General features: G+C 50.9%; 1 protein-coding gene across 6 annotated transcripts in view; it reads right to left on the reverse strand.

Annotated features, from left to right (window-relative positions):
• Positions 1-21315, reverse strand: part of SMG7 (SMG7 nonsense mediated mRNA decay factor) — a 1316737-nt gene that overhangs the window by 887768 nt on the left and 407654 nt on the right. For all 6 annotated transcript variants that reach the window (XM_069641403.1, XM_069641402.1, XM_069641401.1 and 3 more), the window contains exon 8: positions 13491-13626. In XM_069641403.1, coding sequence (XP_069497504.1) covers positions 13491-13626 — 136 coding nt within the window. The remainder of the gene's footprint in view (positions 1-13490; positions 13627-21315) is intronic.

The raw sequence follows: 21315 nt of genomic DNA on the forward strand, positions 1-21315 counted from the left end.
GATCCGATGTTGCTTCACCATCTGCGATTATCGATTTTGCCTCCTCCTGGAGCTCCGGTGGTAATTGCTTAGCCAAGTTAGACATGCGGAGCCAAAGCTCGTGATCGAACCTTGCGGTCATGGCCAGCGCATTGCCCGCTCTGATTGTAAGGGATGCAGAAGATGATACTTTCCTGCCCATGGCTTCCAGTTTTCGTCCGTCCTTATTCGGTGATGCCGACAACGGTGAGGAGGGGTTGGCGAGTTTCTTTCTGGCCGCCACTGTAACAACCGAGTCTGGTTTCGTATGACCCCTCAAACAAAGCGGTGCCGAATCCGGAGCTTTATATTTCTTTTCTGGCCTGGACACCAACGCCGGAGTCGATAAGGGCGTGGATAGGATCTTGGATCCGGAATCCCACATGGTATCGAGGAGAGGAATTGTGGTCAGTGTCCTCCTTCGTTTGTCCCTGTGCTCATAGAGCACTGATAGCCTTTCCTCCGAAGAAACCTGAATTTTAAACAATTCTGCGGCTTTACCTATAATGGTGTGGAAAGAGACGAGATCATCCGGCGGTGAGGCCTTGCCTGGCGAGTCTCTCCTCCTGGGCTTCTCGACTACGTAGTCATCCCACTCACTGGGTGCGTCTGGCTCCTGTGTTATTTCTCCTTCTTCTGGTTCCGAGAATTCTCCAAAAGGATCCTCCTGCCAGTCTGATACCGAGATGGTGGACGGTACCATCGTAGGATCCACGTCCGGAGATCGCGGTCTGTGCGATGACTGTGGTGACGGGACTCTTGTAGGTGAAGCATTGTGGGTGCTGCTCCTCGGTCTTCGAGCAGGTGATCTCATCCGTTTTTGCGGTCTACTCCTGTGAGGAGAGCAACCAGATGTGCCTGGAATCGGAGATGACTCTCTAGGAATAATTCCTGCTTCTAAGGGATTAATCGGGATTTGCTTCTCCCTTTGCCGTTTGTAAAATTCTTCTACAATCCTCTGCACGGATAACATGAGTATCGGGTCATGAGGATATTCGGATTCTCCCGTGGACGGGTGCCAAGGAGGGCTGTATTGTTTCTGAAGAATTACATCCGGAAGTTCTGCCATGTGCCCCAAAGGTGAAAATTGCTGTACCAGTGGTTCAGTCTCAGTATTCTTCTCAATGATATTGCTTTCAATGACAGGAGTTTCAAATGTGGACGGCAGTAATTCCTCCGTAACTGCCGAAATTTGTGGTGCCTCTGAAGGTGTTATGGACGATGCCATCTTCGTCGACGACTGACATTTTCCCGTCGACGAGGGCTTCGTTGACGAATGTGGAGTATGTTCCGTGGACGACTGCGTCATGGATGAATGCTTCGTGGACGAGTGGTGTTTCTTGCTCGTCGACGATTGCTTCGTGGTCGACATGTCCGATGACCTAATTGTCGACGATGTCTTAAGCGTCGTCGATGATGGTGGTTTCGTCGACGGTATGGCCGATGACTGGCCTTTACCTTTCCCTTCATTCGTGGACGGTTTACCCGCCGACTGCCCCCCCCCCCGTTTTTTGCAAACTCCTTACCTCTGGAGGCAGATTTTGCTGACTTTTTCTGGCTTGGTAAGTCAACTGGAGGTAGAAAGGGTATCTGGGGGGAGTCAGTGATAAAGGAATGTCCGTTGTATCATCACCGCCGTCGTCGTCCGTCCCCTTCGGTGTATCCGTCGCCGTATCATCCCAAGAGTCCGGCGAGGGGAATGAGGGGGTCCACAGGCCTCGTGGGCACGAAGGGCAGTGCGGGGTGGAGACTCCTCCGCTTGTTCGGAGGGCTTCCCGACGGTTCTGGTTCTGGATCCTCCGTCAGGGTCCGTGGTAACCTCGTCCTTATCTCACTACATAAGGATTGGATTGCCAACAAAATGGCTGCCGAGCTATCCTGGGACTCGGGCAATGGCTGTGACGGGCAGGATGGCTGCTCCACTGGGCCCTCGTTGTCGCTATCATCGATCACATCAGCAGGAACCTTCCCCTGGGATCGAACCGCTCGTTGAGGCCTTCGAACCTCTCGTTGAGGCCTTTCACGGTTTCCACCAGATCCTCCTCGGAGGTTGAATCTGAGTCCATAATGGCCACCGTCCCCCTCCCCCCCTCTTTTTCCACCGGGGTCTTCACGATGGGCTGGAAAGAGGATTCCCTCCGCGGTGGCAGGGAAACTCTGGGCACCGAAGCCGCCTCCAGTGGCGTAGTCTCTGCCGGCTTCGCCAGGGCCACTGCGACAACCTCGATAGAGGTCTTTGCCGGGTGGATCAAGGCCCTCACCACCTTAGGTGCGTCCTGGGCCTTCGCTTTGGGGGGAGGGTCATCGCCTCGCTCCCTTCGAGATCGACCGGGGCCTCTCCAGAAGCCTACCCGGGTTCTCGGACTTCCTCTTCCCCGAACCAGAGCGCTGACTCGTGGTTGATCGTGCCGGGGAAGTCGCGCCCTGCTTGGCAGCCGAAGAGCCCGACCTTTCGGCGCTCCCGGTGCCCGTGAACTCGCGGTGCTTGGCCTTCTGTTGGGCCCCCATCGCCGGGGCGCCCTCACAGGACTTAGAAGACCGCTCAGACTTTTTCTTTGCCTTCTCACCTACTGTGCCCTTCTCCAGCCATGCCGCGAGAACGACAATCTTGTTTGGTCATTCCGACATGTTCTTGCAAAACGCACAGTCCTTCTCCACGTGCGTCTTGTCCTCATGAAGGCAGTAGAGACATCTCGAATGCTCGTCCTCCTTGAACACATTTTGCAATCCGCATCCCGGGCAGCTCCTGAACAGCTTGGATCCGGGTTTCGTGCTTCCCTTGTCCTGGGCCATGTCCGTTGAGGTAGGCCTCAGATCTTCTGGAATCCTCCAAGAAGCGTAACTCGACGAAAAATTTCACCCTTGAGGGGCGTGGAAGAATTCCGAAACGGGTCCCCGTTATCGGAAGTAGAAACGGTGGAGCTTGAGGCTCGATTAAAACAAAAAAATGAGAAAATCTCCTGAAAAAGCGTGAAAACTCAGTAAAAGCTTGAGAGCTAAAGCACGAGGTCTCCCAACACTTGAACGTGCGGTAAAAATCTGAAGATGGCTGCAAAGGGAGGGGCGCAGGGAGAGGGCAGTCATTGGCTGGGGGCAGTATGACAGATCAGAAACAAAACTGATACTGATTTTTTCTTTACTGAGGATTCCCAGCCTGACGACGGGGAATATTTATGAGCATGTGAATCAATGCCAGACCCCATGCTGGAGAAAAGGCAACACCTTGCAGAGTATTTTGAGGAGGAAGTGGCCGACTTTATAAGTAGCACCAACTTGTGGGGCCATAGATAGTAGCAGAAAGGGTAACCCCTAGGTGTTTAACCACTGACACAGGGGTGGGCAGATTACCCAATACCAAAGGCCAGCAAGTAACAAGTTACTTACCTGTAACTATTGTTCTCCAGCATGGGTCTGGCATGGATTCACATGTCAGGCCGGGAATCCTCAGTAAAAGAAAAAACAATTTCACTTTCACTTACAAGCTGCCTTTCTCCCATTAACCAATCACTGAGCTCTGGGTCATACTGCCCCCAGCCAATGACTGCCCTCTTCCCAAGACCCTCCTCTGGCAGCCATCTTTAGATTTGGTAGCACGCAAAGTGGCAATATGACCAATAAGTGCCACAGAGAGGTAGCAGGGGGAGAGGGGCTTCATATGTGAATCCATGCTGGAGAATAATAGTAGCAGGTAAGTAACGTGTTCCTTCTCCAGCATGGGGTCTGGAATGGATTCACATGCTCATGAATAAAGAATAAATAGCAGTACAAAATGACAACCACAGGAGGTGGCAAGGCTCCACAGAAGCAATTACTCTTAACTCCTGAATAGGCTCACCTTCAAGCAAACAGATTGCGTAGCACTGCTTGGCTGACCCTGTACTCCTCTCTGGAATCCCTGTTGACGCAGTAGAATCTTGTGGAGGTATGCGTGGACCTACATGTAGCAGCCCTGCAGATGTCCAGCAGGGGCACACCAGACAGGAACACCGTCGTCGCAGTGATCGCTCTGGTGGAATGGGCTCTTGGACCGTCAGGCAGCAGTCAGTTTGCCAACCAGTGACAGTGATGCACCTGGAGATGTAAGCCTTGGGCAAGGCCTTCCCATGGTTCACAGGACCAAAGTTCACGAAAAGCTGAGATCTTACGGAAACTCTTAGTGCATGCCACATAGAAATTCAGCGCACGAGCCACATCCAGCGAGTGCAGAATCCTTTCAGCCGGTGATGGTTTTGAAAAAAAACACAAACACGAAAGGCTTGTTGAGGTGGAATTCCGACAACCTTTGGCATGGAGGGGTGCGTCCGCAGCACTACCCTTGCATTGTGAAAAGTCAGATTATGGCCATGAGAAAAGCAGTCTTACACGAAAGAACGAGAGGAGCCTGATGAATAGGCTCAAAGGGAGCCCCCATGAGCCTCGTCAGCACCACGTTGAGTTCCCACGCCGGGGCCAGGGCCTTCACCTGGGGGAACCATCAAAACAATCCTTTGAGAAACTCCTTGACTAGACGGTGGGACCAAACAGAAGACGGTCCTGAAGACCTGGTGTAGCAGGAGATAGCCGGCAGATGCACCTTGGAGGCCTGGGCGAGCCCCGCCTTGGCCAAGGACAAGTATGGAAAATTCTGCAGGCCATGACCCTCAGTGGGGTGATCTTCTGCAACCAGCACCACATAGTGAAACGCTTCCACGAGTGTCCGTAGCACTTAAGTAACGAAGACACTCTGGCCCCGGCAAGGACCTCTCTGCAGTCTCGTCCCCTCCGAACTCTAGGAGCCAAGCTTTCAGGTTCAGCAATTCTGGGTTGTGATGCAGGATTTCACCTTCTCTGGTGAGCAGATCCGCGACCACTGGCATCTTGACCGGAGGTGATGTCGACAGGCTAAGCAGGTCCTGGTACCAAACCTGCCTCTGCCACGTCGGGGCACCAAGGATCATCCTGCATCTGCACCGTTTGAGTTGATTGATCACTCGCAGCAGGAGAGGCACTCTGTACAGGGACAGGGAAGGAACACAATCCCTCTCCACCCCCCCGTGATCCTCGGCTTGAGGAAACAGCTGGCAAATCTCTGGCTTTTGGAGTTTATCGCCATCGCAAACAGGTCGATCTGGGGTCTGCCCCATCTGAGGAAGAGGCTGTCCACTTGATCCTGTCCAAGTGTCCCACTCGTGGCAAGGGCACAGCTCCCCACTGAGGGAGTCGGCGATGGTGTTCTGGACTCACGCCAGATGAAAAGGAATGAGTAACATCCCCTGGGCGATGGCCCAGTGCCACAACTCCTGAGCCTCTCTGGAGAGAGCTGGGGATGTGGTGCCCCCCTGCTTCCTGATGTAGAAAATAGTGGTGGTGGTATTGTCCATGAAGACCCTCACCACCTTGCCCTTGAGGGACAGAAGGAACAACTGAGGGTCCAGAACACTGCACGCAGCTCCTCTCCTCCGTGGGCCACAGGTCCTCTGGCGTGGAGATGTCCGGTGTGGGCTCCCCAGCCCTCCAGTGAAACGTCTGTGGAGACAGTCTCCTGGTATGGGGGGGCTCTGGAAATCTTTGCACCTGGTGATGTTGGAGCGCACACCCCACCACCTTATCGATCAACAGAACGACTAGCAAAGCTTCCAGACACTTGAATCCAACGAGCATCCAGGAATTCCTGAAGGGAACGCCCCCCACAACCTGCAGAGTCAGATTAGGTAAATGCACAATTAAATCATGCCGAACAGTGACTTAATGGTCCACACCGTGGCTGTCTTCAGTGCCAACAGCCATTGCATCTTTCCCAGCATGGCCGCCAGGGAGGAGTCGGTTGAGCCTTGCCCCAGGAACAGCGCGTTCAAGCATGACTTTGGATAGTTCACAGAAACCTAAATCCGTCAGCAGCCGGATGGTCCTTTCCGTGTGTTCGACAGCTACTTCCCTTGACTTGGCCCGGATGAGCCAGTTGTCTAGGTACGCGTACACATGGATTCCTTGTAGGCCCCGATGGGCCGCCACTGGTGCCAGGAACTTTGTAAATACCCTGGGCGCCGACTTCAGTCCAAACTGAAGGGCCTTGAATTGGTAGGGCTTTCCCTTTACGGCGAAGCACAGGAACTACTGATGCTTCCCGTGGACGTGGAAGTATACAGCCCCCAGGTCCAGCAACGTCAAGAAATACCTTTCCTCCAGTGCACGTGCTGCAACGTAACCATCCTGAATTTTTGGGACTTGAGGCACTTTGAGATGCTGCAGGTCTAGAAGGGGCCTCCAGCCCCTGTTTCCTCTTTACCAATGGAGTAGACCCTGGAGCCCCAGAGTCGCTTTGGAACCATCTTGATCGCCCCTTTTCTCATCATGGCCCGTACTTCCTGCATGAGCTGAGAGATGTGCTGCTCCTGCTAGGCCAGCGGTGGTATCTGTGGACACAGTTGCTGGAATTCAAGAGGCTATCCGTGGACGAGAGCGTCCCGCACCAATCGGTCACTGGAGATCTTTTCCCACTCGCTGATGAAGCCTGCCAGCCGGCCTCCCACTGGGGTGCATGGGTGGGGGCCCGACATTGTGGTCGGTTCAATCCTGCTTTGGGGGCTGCATGTCGCCTTGTGAGAGACGGCGGCCACCTCTGAAAGCCTTAGAATGACCCCTGTATGCCTCCTGGGCCGTGCACCAGGAGGGCCGACGGTACAAGGGTGGGCCTCCGCCAAAACCATTCGATGACCTGCCGGATTTCCCTCCTGAGGCCCGAAAAGGACAATGTTGCTGCAGCGTGCGAAATGCATGTGCCGTCTTTGTCGGCGTTAATGGCTTGCAACGATTAGCCGACTGCCTTCCCAAAGAGATTGTCCCGTCAAAGGGCATAGCCAAGACTCTCGTCTGAACTTCCTGACAAAAGTTGCTGGCTTTCAAGCAGCCACGACGACTGAGGCAGACACCGTTCCCATCTGTCGGAACCCTGTGTCTGCGATGTCCAGGGACACAGATTGCATGGTGCGATGCCACCTTGCCCTTTTCAAGGACCTCCAGTGCCTCAACCTGCTGGTCGTCGGGGAGAAACTCTAGCAGTGGGGCCATCTTATACCGCAGCTCCCTGTCCTATCTGGCCATGGTTGCAAGCTCATTTGCTGCGTTGACTGTTGTCGCCGCCAGAGTAGATCACCTTTCGCCCCACAGCGTCAAACTTCTTCCCCTCGCTGTCCGAGGGAACAGAGGCCGAAGGAGTGATTTGAAGACTCCTTCCTCGCAGCTGCCGAGACCACAGAGTGCGGGGAGGTCTGCGACCGCAGGCACCCAGTACTTCTTTTCCAGCCTGTCTTTTTGCTGGGGCTGAGGCGGGATTCCTCGTCAGTGCCAGGCCCTCATCCCAAACTTCGTCCGGAAGAGGCACTGCCAGAATGGGCTCCCACTTGGCCTCACTTAATTGGTAAAAGAAACCTTCCTTCTTGGTCTCTTCAGGGCATCAGCTGGAAGAGCTCAGATGTGTGGTTGACCATGGCATGCAACAAACCCACTTCGTCCAGGGGAGAAGCCCTAGGCGGCGGGGAAACGCTACCACAGCCATCCGTGTCCGCCCCCGTATCCCTGCAGGGTTTGTGGGGGCATGTGCAGCGGTTGATGAGGCGGCATAGGGTGCCGTTTTCTCTTTTGCTGGAGGGGGCCTGTTGTCACCGGGGCTGAGGGCGCCGTCTCCGATACCAGAGTGTGGAGAGTTGAAAGGATGCCCAGCGATACGTGTCTGGAGACGGATGGGGTAGGCTTGCGGGGCCCAGCACACACATCACCATAGTCGGAATTCCCGGCGTCATCGTCCCCCTCGGCACTCCCGGCGTCGCCGAGCCCCTCGGCATTCCCCCATGTCCTCAGGACTGTGTGAATGGACACCAAGTCCTCTTCATCTGAAGAAGAAATGTCCATGCCCTGGAGCACAGTAGACGCCTCCACTCCTTTCCCCCACTTTTTTGCGTCCTGAGCGGTCGGTCTCGGACTCAGGGATGGCATCCTCTTCTCCGGTGTTCTCTACCGGTTCGGCCGAAGCATCCTGCCTCGGGGAAGGGCCACTCTGGGCGCCGTCGGGGTCCCCTGGACCGGGTCAACCACTTTCACCTTCGAGAAGACAGCTGTGTTAGGCAGGCACCTGTGCAATTCCCTCTGGGACCACTGCAAAAGATTTAAGACTACAGGTGTTTGGCAGTAAACCCACTTGGTAGCAGTCTGTACCACACAGATTCACTTGGTAGCTATGGCTGAGCAGTCAGACTTCCCTCAAGAAGAGTTAAGCAGTATACAGAGTATTCACAATAGGTCAAAAGAACACACTGGAACAAGTAAACACTGACCAGGGCTTGGTGTAAAAGAGATAATTATTTATTTAAAACCACATCTAGAAAAAACACAGGCACTAATGGTAAGCAATTCAAAAACACAGTCACTAAAAGATGTACACTCCCCTAAAAGAATATTACACAAGTCTTAAGTAAAGTCCCACTTATTTTCAGACAGCGGTGAGCGCTTAACGCAGATGGCACTCTAATAATTTGTTTTAAAAGGGAGAGAAAAGCAGAGAATAAATTGAAACAGATCCCAACACTTTTACAAGAACACAACAAGAGAGGAAGGCAAAGTAAAACCGTGAAGTTAGAGTTTAGTAGGCCGGATCCACTTTAAGAGGATCAAACGAATTGTGTCCAAGGTCACACGGTTGCAGTGCACAAGAGTCTTGCAAAGGTTCAAATAGAGTTGGACCAAAAGAAAGGGACCAATTAGAAGGTCAATGCAGCCAGCCCAGTCCAGAAGGTTAAGGGGTTATTATTACCTTGTAGCAATCTTTAGAAAGGGAGGCCTGGCGGACACGGTACCTTAAAGTGGTGAGCAGGGACAGTTGTTCCTGGCAGCGGATGCAAGTCGGTGCTTCGTTGGGGGAAGAGAGGATCTCGTCGGGGAGGAGGACAGGAGTCCATTGCACTGCCAGGGAAGAAACCAGCCGCGGAGTTCTCAGGTAAAAGGAGCGGTCCTTTAGTTCGCGGTCCAGTGGCTATCCGGTTGCCAGGGTGCTTCGCTCGGGCAATTCGACCACAAGCCGGGCTGGGGTGCGAAGAGAAGATAAACTGGTTGTGCCCACCAGTCAGGGGAAGAAGCCTGTCCAGCCGGGAGATCATCTCTGTCATCGGGAAGTGGCGAGACGGTTCCGGAGGGCTCCACCGGTGGGGTCGTCGTGATAGGTCGGCTCAGCTTCTCCCTCGTCAGATTCTCAGGTCCTGTGGCGACTTCTGAAGTTCCAGTCCCCAAAGCCCTGCTTTTATGCAGCACACCCCCATTCACTCAGCCTAGCTGTCAAACATGCTAAGTGGTGAGCCGGCCGGCTCACCACTTGGGCCAATCACACAAGAGTGTGACTTGAGTTACCAAGGTAACTCAGTCCAGGGTGCCTAAACCCCCCTCCCATACCCCCTGTGGTACCCAGACAGAGTGGCAGCACTTTTGGAGGCTTCTGTGGAGAAGCCCGCCAAAAAGTGAAACAAAGGGCTCGACTTGGGTTGGAGTCAGAGAAGAGAACACAAACGCCATTTTAGAATCGAGTCCTGGCAAAAAATACCAACCGGTGAATTATTATTAATTAAATAAACCGGCGGTATGTTCGAGGCTATGAGAATTAAATAATTAAAGTTGGTAGCCTCGAACAATGGGAAATCCCATAGGGATATATTCGCGGTCGAATCTAAAAAGTAGTATCCACTGCCACCAGCCAAAACTCTATCAGGGGGGACGGAGACGTGCCCCCTCGACTAACAGACCCCGGGGCAATCAAATTGCCCCAACCAGTATGTCCACAATATGATGGTTTGTACTGGTTTCTGTTAATAATTTGGGACTAGTAAAGCCAATGGTGACTTTATATGCCCGGGGAGACAGTAGTCAGTCCCAGGGTATGGAGTCTATGGTGGGGTGTCACTATGACACCCCTGTGTTACTGCACAGAGGTTGCTGTGTAACACACATAGGAAAACCACATGAGACCCTATGGAGTAAAGGACACCATAGCCCATAAAACACATTAACAGTCAAAGGAACACCATAAATCATGTCCAAGAGTGGGAGAAAAAGAGTCTCATTCTTGGCAGGAGAAAAAAAACAAACTCCAGAAATCCAGCAAAGCTGCTGGGGGATTCACTAGGTTAGGAAATTCAGCCTAAAGAGAGAATTCTCCCCAACAAGCTGCCACCAGCTTGATCGTCGAGGAGGACTTTGCCTGGACCACCTGGGCCTTCAGGGGTAGGTCGGACACCTTACCCTGTGCTTTGGTCTTCTCCAGCCGTTATGACTGGAGATGGAGGCAGACGGTGAAGATGAGCGTGGCATGCTCGTCGCTAGACCCGCTTGCACGGCGACCCCAATGGAAACAGACTTGTGGTTCTTGGCCTGGTCTTGGGCTCCCACAGATGGGGCGGCCTCAAAGGACTTAGAAGCCCACTACTGGGTGAGGCATGCCACTGCTTGCTGCACAGGTTAGAGGCCTAGGTGTTGAGCCATGCTGCCAACCTACTGCGACGATCCTTGATGGTGCACTTGGAGAAACCATAGCAGATTTCACAATCCGCTTCCTTGTGGTCAAGATGGAGACAGCAGAGGCACTGGGAGTGTTTGTCCTCCACAAACATGTTCCTCAATCCGCAGCTGGAGCAGAGCTTGAAGCAGGAACCTCTATCCTTCCATGACATGGTCCAGCTTGCAGTTTAGGCCCAATGGCATTCTGGAATCTCCGATGAAATGCGACGATTCTGCCCTTGAAGGGCGTTGAAAGATGCTAACAAATGAATCCCCGCCTGCCGGGCAAAGAAGTGAAAGAGCACACAGGCTCTATTAGACAAAACTAGGAACTTTTTAAATGAACAAGCGTGAAAACTTAGAAAAGCTCTGAGAAAATCACAAGGACTCCCAACACTTGAACGTGTGTTAAAAATCTGAAGACGGCTGCCAGAGGAGGGTTTTGGGGAGGCCAGTCATTGGCTGGGGGCAGTATGACCCAGAGCTCAGCAATTGGTTTATGGGAGAAAGGCCGTGTGTAAGTGAAAGTGAAACTTTTTTCTTTTACGGAGTATTCCTGGCCTGATGGGGAATATTCATGAGTATGTGAATTCATGCCAGACCCCATGCTGGAGAAGAAACAACCCATAGTGAAGGATCAGGGGGAGAACCCATCACCAAAATCTCAGTCTTGTCCCCGTTGAGTTTCAGACAATTCTCGTCCATCCACCCCTTCACAGCTCCCAGGCACGCACATAAGCGTGACAACACCTCAGGCTGGCCCGAATCCAATCGGACCAAGATCTTAAGGTTGTCAGCATATGCTTAACACTGGAAGCCGTACGAGAGAAGCCGACCGACGAGAGACTGAACGTAGATCTTAAACAGCATAGGGGACAAGGCCGAGCCCTGAGGGACATCACATGAAAGTAAGTGATAAGAGGTAAGGGGGAAGGGAGAGAATTTGAGTCCCGTCAGACAAGAATGAGAAGAACCAGGACGGGGCCGGAGAGACCAGCCACGGCCATGAGGGACAGTAGGACCGAGTGGTCCACCATATCAAATGCAGCAGAGAGATCTAGCAATATTAAGGCACCCACTGTCCACCATCATGGCCAGATCAGCCAGTACTAAGACTAGTACAGTCTCCATTCCCCTCCCTGGTCAGAAACCTGACTGGAAAGAGTTTAGAAAACAAGATTCAAGGAAAGAGGCGAGAAGAGGGGACACCAAAGACTCCAAAAGCTTCATAAAAAAAGGAAGGAGAGAAATAGACGACTATAACTAGAACGGCCTCCTGAAATCTGTACACCAGGCCAGATTCTAGAAATCCATCTCATCACTGGTCTGATGTGGTGGCCAGAGGCTGTGTTTGATTGGACAGCCCGTGCCAATTTTGGATGCAGATTCTTACCATTAGCGAGCTTAGGGAAATCTACAGCTCAAATCCTAGATAAAAGACGTTCGGAAAAACGTCACTTTTTGCAACTTTCCTTCCATACTTCATATGGATCCCCATTCTTTTTGCTCCATTTCTCAACCTGTTCTGGCGTTTTGAAGGGAGGTAAAGCCTTCAGCTTCACTTCCCTTTTGCGCATTGTTATGGGTAAACTGACCAGTCCTTCCGACAATCAGTACAGGGATTCTTGTACTTTTTAACATTGCATACAGCACCTTAAAGTGCAGTGCAATGCAATAGGGATATGTTTGTATCACCCTAGATTTTTACCACTGGTATTTTTGGTTAATTTTATATGTGCCCAAGGGCAAGCTGGTGGCAGCAAATACATTTTTACCATTGTTGCGTTATTTTTTAGTGTGCACATTTGCGTTTAACGAGTATGGCTAGTAAACATGTATACTACCCTAAAAGGGCCATGTCACGAGATTTGTCGCTTGTTCTTTGGCCAGACAGTTGTCTGGTCTTTGTGCCTTGCCAGGTCAGTAAATTCCTTATAAGGTCATGCATTTGCCTGGGAAAGCTGTTGCTTGGGGGAGTCCAGGAGACGAAGCGAAAGCTGCCAAAGTCAGAAATCCAACATTGTTGTATTTGTAAATGCCACAGTTTTCTTTCCACGTTTCTTAGGCTCTGGGAAACGTGGAAAGAAAACTGCAGCATTTTTAAATACAACAACGCTGTATTTATGTTTGCTGTGGCTTCAGCTTTGAGTCTCCTGGGCTCCCCTGGGTCAGGTGAGCCAGGAGACTCAAAGCTGAAGCCACAGCAAACAAATACAATGTTATAGATGCTGCGGTTTTCTTTCTAAATTAGCAAGAGAACTGCAGCATTTATTTTGCAGTGCTTTTAAAAGAGAATGAAATTTAAAGCATTTACCAGCAACAGCTTGTGTTAATCACTGCTCTCCGGCAAAAATTAAGCAAAAGCCACCTGCTGGTAGCTTTTGTATTTTACAGCTGGCTGGCTTTTGCTTCATTAGTGCCACAAGGGCAGAGATTAAGACAAGCAGAGGAGGCTCATCCATTTCACAAAATGGATGCCTCCTAGTGCTTCAAATGTGACTTTGAGCCTCATTTGCTCAAAAGTTTACATAGGAACTTTAATGAATATTTTTTATATACATTTTTGATCACGGCCCATCTTTTGAGCCAATAACATTTTTGATGGCACTATTCCTTTAACATGCCTACGTTTTAAAGCAATCCCAAAGGGATTTGCTTCATATATGACATGATGTGTCAATCACACTAAGTAGCAGATTGGAAAAAAGACTTTACTTGGCGCATCTTTAGTAGCGTTCAAACATTTATCAGCACATTTAAAAATGACAAATGTTGCACTATTATGTTGTCAGCGCAAAATCACTAATCTGAAGGCTATAGATAGGCTAGCTAATTGTAAGACATTGTTTAAATAGGTTATCTGTGCAAGTTCCAAAATGATTTACAAGACTGATCTAATTCACAACAATGAAAACACTCGAAGGAGAAAACAAAAGATAATTTAAAATGCTGCTGACCTTGAAATGTTCTTCTAGCTTCTCTCGCAAAGGACTCAGTTTCTCAAGGCTCCTAGTCAAGAACACGTGGCCGTGGAATTTAATGAAAGCCTTAATGAAGTCAGAGACACCCCACCTCGTCTTAACTTCGTCCCGGCTGTACAGGTTAAATAAGAGGTTAGTCAAAACAATGTTGTACACAAAATAAACTTAATAAAGCATTTAAAAATGGCACTATATTCTAACAGCATTAAAAACATATTGCACTAAAAGGATTGTATACACTCAAACAGGTTGACAGTCTCCCAATCAGCGAGAGGCTGCAGTGTTGAATCTTAGGGGGCTGCTGCCTAGGCTCTCACGCTGATTCAATCTACACATCATTAGCACCCTGAAGTTGACATCATTAGATCTCCTAACCAATCTGGGAGATTAGACGGCAGGCTTTACCTGGTGGTATTGCCCGCTTTGCATGCCCCATGAACACCTGCTGCTCCAGCCTCCAGTTAACCCTCCCCTCGCCTCAATCTTATGTCCCCCACCCCAGTACACATATACACACACACACACACACACACACACGCACACGCACACACACACACACACACACCTTGCGTCCACCAGCTTCCCACACACCCGCTCACCTCTTCTACTGGCCTAATTCTTCCTCACTGCACAAATGGACATCCTGGAAAGTGAGAAGGGACATGGTGTAGTTCCATTCTCCTTATATCCATTTTGTTTTGTAGTTTTTTTTATGTTGAGAAACGGAGCGTGCTGGATCGCAACTTACAACAAAAAGCAAACAAACCCTCAGTGGCGGTGGCATTACCTGTCAGGTAATGGCACCCAAGGGTGGCCCGGATCATTACCCAACCAGTAATGCCCCCACCGCTAGGTTTATATCACATTTAAAATAAACAAAAAAACATTATTTGGCACTAATTCAAAATTCGAACAACAAGGACTTTAAGATTAGGTGGAGGTATATAGCCAACAAATGTGGGCATGATTGGCTCATAATGATCATTGACATTGCAAATCTAGATTCTAAACAAATAGAAATAAACCTGAATAAGATGCAAGACGATTTGAAGACAGAACTGGATTTGGAAGCCTTGAAAAAGGAAACTAGACCAGCATATGAAGGAGTGATTAGAATGTAAGAATACTATGCTTGAAAGGATCAAAAGACTAAAAAAAGATCTCACGAAATTTAATCATGAGAAGGCGTTCTATATTAAACAGTTTTGTGGTACCGAATGGGAAGAGACGAGTACACTTTCGAGATGGTTTATATAGTCACAAAGTCGAATTAAATAATGTCGAAAGTCAAAGTCGAAAAAATAATGTTGAAAAAACAGCTGTGTTGCTTCTGAAAAATGTTCGCCGTCTGCGTCGATGACATCAATATGCTGTCCCTCGATGGCCTCCGTTGAGAGCCGACGTCACCAGAGGTTATGAGTAGGACGCACGACGCCCATAGCCTGAGTTGTATTTTTTTCCCCAGAACGTGTGGCACTAATCTTCTGCCAGTAGGACTACAGAAAGCCTTGCGGAAACGTAAGCTGCAATCGCATAAGAAATTCTGTAGAGAGGCAGGCTGGGAGGGTGCAATGTGAAATACGTCGGAGGAACATCCCATCAAACAAACGTTACCAGGTAAGAAAGTAACGTGTTCTTCGAAGGGATTGTGTCCTCCGACGTATTCCACATCTATGACAGACTCCCAAAGCAGTACCAATGTATGGAGGTGGGAAAATAATTTAGATTTTAGAATGCCCAATCAGAATGGAGGACTGCCTTGCCAAAGGCCAAATCTTGTCCATGGATAGAATCCAGGGAATAGTGTTTTACAAAAGTATGGACAGAGGCCCATGTGGCCACTTCACAAATGTTACGAATAGGAACACTCCTTTGCACAGCAGTCGAAGCAGCCACACCCCTAGTAGAATGGGCCCGTAAGCCTACTGGAGGGTCCTTATTCACCAAGTAGTAACATTCAGAGATTGTAAAGATAATCCATCTGGACAAGGTCTGCTTAGTAACAGCTTGACCCAAACGCCTTCCAGCCTATCCTACAAAGAGCTGATCGTCCACTCTGACCCGGGACATGCGTGAGATGTAGAAACGTAAAGCTCTCCTAGGATCCAACCTATGGAGCCTCTCCTCTTCCTTACCAGGATGCGGAGGAGGATAGAACGCCGGAAGAATGACCTTACAGCTTAAATGAAATTCCGACAACTTTCGGAAGAAAAGGACGAACCCTAAGGACAATCCTATCCTTATGGAACACTGTGAATGGTGGCTTGGCGGATAGTGCGTGCAACTTACTCACTCTGCGAGCAGAAGTAACCGCAACTAAAACTACAGTCTTAAATGACAACAGTCTCAATGGACAAGAATGTAAGGGCTCAAACGGAGCTCCCATCAGGAACTTTAAAACTAAGTTCAAATCCCAACCGGGCACCTGGAAAGGTGATGGTGGAAACACATTAGTTAGCCCTTTCAGAAACTGAGAAATCAAAAGGAATCTTGAAATACAAACGCTCCTCAGACGAGCACTTAAATATGGACAGCGCCGCCAGGTACCCCTTAATGGTACCCATTTGCAGGCTCTTGTGGGCTAACGAAAGCAAAACAGACAACCACAGGAATGGCACATGAAAAAGGATCCACATTCTTTACCCTGCACCAGTCACAGAACTTTCTCCAAAGGCAACGGTACAGAGACTTTGTTGCGGGCCTTCTGGCCGCAAGCAACAGCTCCATCACGTCTTCAGGGAGGTCCCAATCCTTATACCTCAGCCTTTCAGATGCCAAGCTTGAAGGCTGAGAGACTTGACCTGAATGGAGAACCCGACCCCCTTCCTGTGAGAACAGATCGTCTTGGTAGGGAAGACAGCGTGGAGGGCAGATGGACATGTCTAGAAGGTCCGGGTACACGCACTCACGCACTCCTGGCCCATGCCGGAGCAATGAGGATCATTCGGGAACCGAACCTCTGCAACACCTGCGGAATGACGGTGACTGGAGGAAACGCGTACAGCAGTGGGAAGGATCAATCCACTATGAACGCGTCCCCAAAGGCTCCTCTTGGAGGAAATTCCCGCAAGCAGAATCTTTTGCACTTCCGGTAGACACTGGTGGCGAAGAGATCCACTTGTGGGGTCCCCCAAAGGGTGAATATCTCCAAGAAAACTTCCTGAGCCAGCTCCCAGTTGAAGTGGGAGAATGGAAGACCAGGCTCCCGTCCTTCACCTCTCGCGCTTGGCCTAAAGGGTCACGACCCAGACACCCGCCACGAGAAGAGTTTGCCCATCTACCAGACGACCAAATACCCTGGTACAGGAACATACGGATGTGTCCATCTGCCTGCCCAGCAGCCCGCCCTGGCCATGCCGACACCTGCGGCGCGGATCAACTAGACTAAAACCTACACGTCATTAGAGATGCCATGACGACCTAGCCAACGGTCAGCACAACTATACAAATATACACACTGGACACTCCCGCACCAATCTACACGAAGAATATACTCAGTGCTATGACGTAGGCGACAGACATACTCACGGACATGCATCTTTATTATTTTCCACGTAGGCTTTCAAAATGCAGAAACGCAAGACGCATCATGAACTCATCTAAAAGAGCTTGCTTACGCTTCTCCTAAAACCAGGTGCCACAATGAGAAATATAATGAAGACACGATACTGGTCATAAGACAATATGGTACTGTAACCTAAAGCGCCTGTGCACCAAACGGTTCCACTTATACACCAGGCCTAAGTAGGCCGCAAGCAAGAGCTTCCATGGACGTTAAAGGAACAAGAGTCAGGTTGCTGATCCTGCAGAATGAGCCAAGCGAAAGCAAACAGCCAAGGTCGCAATGTTGCAAACCCACATTCCAAGAGCAAACCATCAAGGGCACGATGTTGCAACCTCGCACGCCGCACACCAACGTTAAAGTCACACCTGCAAATTAAACCAGGCACACAGTGGAAAAACAATATTAATTGTGCAGAATTCTGCCTCAAACACGGTCCCACCTCACGTGACCAAGCCGAACCTGACAGGATGCCAAGCCCAGGAGGAAGAAGGCGTCTGGATCCCTCACTACAAGACATAGGCAGATACAATTAAAAGGCTCAATGGACATCTGCGACAGAGGGAGTAGTCGGTCTTCCAGCTATGAATAAGTCCTCACATTGTCTGCACGTACCCATAGTGAAACATTGTTGCAAATGACAGGTACACCGAGAGCTGGGAACAGCGATGGTCCCAGGCTGGGAAGCTTGCGGGCGCACCAATCAGAACATGGGGCTCCTATCACTGACGCCATTAACATTAACCAATCATCAGGGGTCTTCATGTAACAATTCTCATATATCTAATTGTAGGGACAACCCAGATATATCACCTGACTAACCCTTGTCCACTAATATTGTTCTCTATACGTATGCTATACTAACCCTACCACTCGAGCAACCAATTAAGAGTGGCGATAGGTTTTTTGCTAACTTTCCAAGGTGACGCAAGTAGCGCGTCATACTAAGGTAAAAAGGGCCTGCGAGCCCTGCGATTGTGTGTGTGTCAGGACGGACGCGTACGCTCCTTGACCCATCCCTGCCGTTTTTGTCTAATAAACCGCAGAGTCACCTTGCTTCTTCCGTGTGTCTCATACGCTATCTCATCTGGGATATACGGGAGGAGTTGGGGCATCCCTGCCCGGAGGTCTGCGGACGGCCTGGCCGACCCCGGCAGAATTTCCCCTCCGACACAGTCGTGAAAGACTGTGCGCTGCCTGCTCAGAGCATCCGCCGCCTCGTTTTCGTCTCCGGCCAGATGAATTGCCGGGATTGAAATTTCCTGCTGGATGGGCCAGAAACAGAGCTGCATCGCCTCTCTGCACAGTGGGGGAGATGCTGCCCATCCCTTTGTTGAGTTAGTGCATGGCCACTATATTGTCCGTCAGAATCAGGACATTCTTCCCCCGTACAGACTGCAGAAAAGCCTTCAGGGCTAGCCCAACAGCCCTCAGCTCCAACAGATTGATATGGAGTCTGGACTCCGATGGAGGCCAGCGACCGCTGACTGTCAACTCGTTGGCATGGGGTCCCCATCCCGTGAGGGATGCATCCGTCACGATCGTCACCTCCGGCCAGGGTAGCCAAAAAGGAGCCCCCATCAGACTGCCTTCGACTGCCCACCACAGAAGATCCTGGGTGACCGAGGGCGGCACCTGAACAGGATCAGACATCCTGCCGCAGGACTGCGACCACTGCATCTTGAGATCCCATTGCAGCGATCTCATCCGCAACCTGGCCTCTGGCACCAGTAGAATGCAGGATGCCATGAGGCCAAGCAACCTAAAGAACTCGAACACCGGGAGACTCGGGGCATGTTGAATCATGTGCACCATCTGAAGAATGTGTTGAGCCCTCACCTGGGGAGGCAAACGTAGCCCCAGGGATGTGTTGAGCACTGCTCCGATGTACTGGAGACGCTGGGTAGGTGTCAAGTGGGACTTCAAGTTGAGGGAGAAGCCCAGCTTGTGAAGGGAGTGGCAGGTGACTGACAGACGATCCAGGACTGGCTCGGGAGAGCGCGCCCTGATCAACCAATCTTCCAGGTAGGGGTAGACGTGAATCCCCCGTTTCCCGAGATACGCTGCCACCACCACCCTGAGCTTGGTAAAGACCCTCGGGGCGGAGGTCAATCCGAACGGCAGGACCCGAAACTGAAAATGCGAGTCACCAACCGCAAACCTCAGGTACTTCTTGTGCTTGGAATGAATCGGCACATGAAAGTAAGCATCCTTGAGGTCAAGAGACAACAACCAGTCCTGAAGTTGAAGGGCCTGTAGGACTTGAGAGAGAGTAACCATCTTGAACTTGTCCTTCCTGAGAAGCATGTTCAAACCACGCAAGTCCATGATGGGTCTCAATCCCACGTCTTTTTTCGGGCTAAAACAATATGGGGAATACCATCCCTTGTTCCTCTCTGCTACAGGCACCAGTTCTATGGTGCCTTTCTCCAGCAGGGATCTGATGTAGCCAGGGGCTATGACCTCCAGAACCCACACATCTGAAGTAATGGCACGCCATTCTACAAGATGCAGCGCCAGCCATCCGGCGAACCATGGGACATGGCCTCATGACTGAGCTAAAGCGACTGCGGCAGTGCCTGAGGGCAAAGAGGCAACTGCCCGAGTGGCTTTGGCACCTCGAATGCTTTGCTTTCCACCTCTGATACTCCAACGTTGGCCCTTTGACTGGCAGCTCCGCTCGATCTACCAAAGGAAGAGTAGTATCGAAAGAAACGTCCCCTCCATTGCTGTCCCCTAGGACGAAAAGGCAGAGGTTGACGTACTTCAGGTCTAAACGACTTTGCTGTAGCTTTGGAGATCTGCAACCTCTCAAGGCTCTCGTCAGCCTTGCTGCCAAAAAGATGGTCACCATCAAAGGGCATGTTGAGAAGCCGGGACTCTACATCAGGAGCAAACCCCGACTTCCGCAACCACGCAAACCTGCGCATCACAGTGCTCGCCGCCATGGACCGGCTGACACAGTCTGCCACATCCAGACCTGACTGAACGGATTCACACATGGCATCCTTGCCATCCTGAACGAGGGCAAGAAAACAATCCCGTTCCTCCCCTTCGGGAATATGTCCAGCCGCCAAAGAAACAATTCCACAGTGTGAGTGAATCTTGCCAAGGCACAAACAGAGTTGGCTGCCTTTAAAGCCATACCCCCAGATGAAAACACTTTCTTCGCCCAACCGTCAAAGCGCTTGTCATCCCTATCCGGGACAACGGTAGGGTACGTAGCCTGCTTTACTGGGGCCGTAGCCACCTGCACCACCAAACTCTCCAGAGTGGGGTGCTAAGACAAGTATCCGGGGTTGCCACTGGCTGGACGGTATTTCTTCGGTAGAAACCTATTCACTGCCGGGAGACTCTGGAGCAGTCCAAGCTGCCGCCCTTCTTTGTAAGGCCATATGAAATGACAGCACCATGTCAGTGGGTGGACCTTGGTCCAAAATATCTGTCAGGTCATCCTGCAGAAAATCCACAGGTGGAGCAGACCACCCCAAGTACTCTGTCACCCTCAACATGAGACGCCTGTACGACTCCTCGGCATGTGTACCAGGCTCAGGCCTGCCAAACTCCGGAGAGGTGTCCAGACCACTGGCGTCATGTAAGGATTGACGCAGGTCTTCCATCGGGCTATGGCCTGATAACAGGTCATCAGGAACCTCAGGAGGAACAAACCCCTCCACATCTGAACCTTCATCCACCTCTGAGATGTAATCCAAAGGCTGGAATAAATCCCTGGATGAGGGTACAGAAAAAGGCTCAAACACAGGCCTCACTGATTTACTCAGGGCCTTCCTCCGAGTTTCCACTGGTCTCCAGGGCACCTCCGATAAAGCCTCCTCAAAAGGCATCGACGGAATCGGCGTCGACATCAAGCAAAGCGCCGACGACTTCGACAATGCCTTCTTAGAAGGCCTCACAGGCTCCAACAGTCTCGAGGGCGATGAGGACCGGGACCTGGAGCGGGCATGGCAAGAGCGATCTACTGGAAACCCTACCTACAGATAACTTCTTCCGCTCCCGCAAGGCCTTCGATGTCAAAGACTGGCATTCATCGCAGTCATCGATGGCATGGTCCTCGCCGAGGCACTACAGGCAGACGTTGTGCGGGTCCATAAGCGACATCTTGGAACCGCAGTCGCTGCACTTCTTGAAGCCCGACCTCGGGGTAGAAGACAAAGACATGATTCTCACAATAAACCAAGAACGAAGAACTGATTCAACAGGAGAAGAACCGAGGCGCGC

This window comes from Ambystoma mexicanum, chromosome 1q (genome assembly GCF_040938575.1).
Source record: "Ambystoma mexicanum isolate Mex_15411 chromosome 1q, UKY_AmexF1_1, whole genome shotgun sequence".
In the NCBI taxonomy this organism is placed as follows: domain Eukaryota; kingdom Metazoa; phylum Chordata; class Amphibia; order Caudata; family Ambystomatidae; genus Ambystoma; species Ambystoma mexicanum.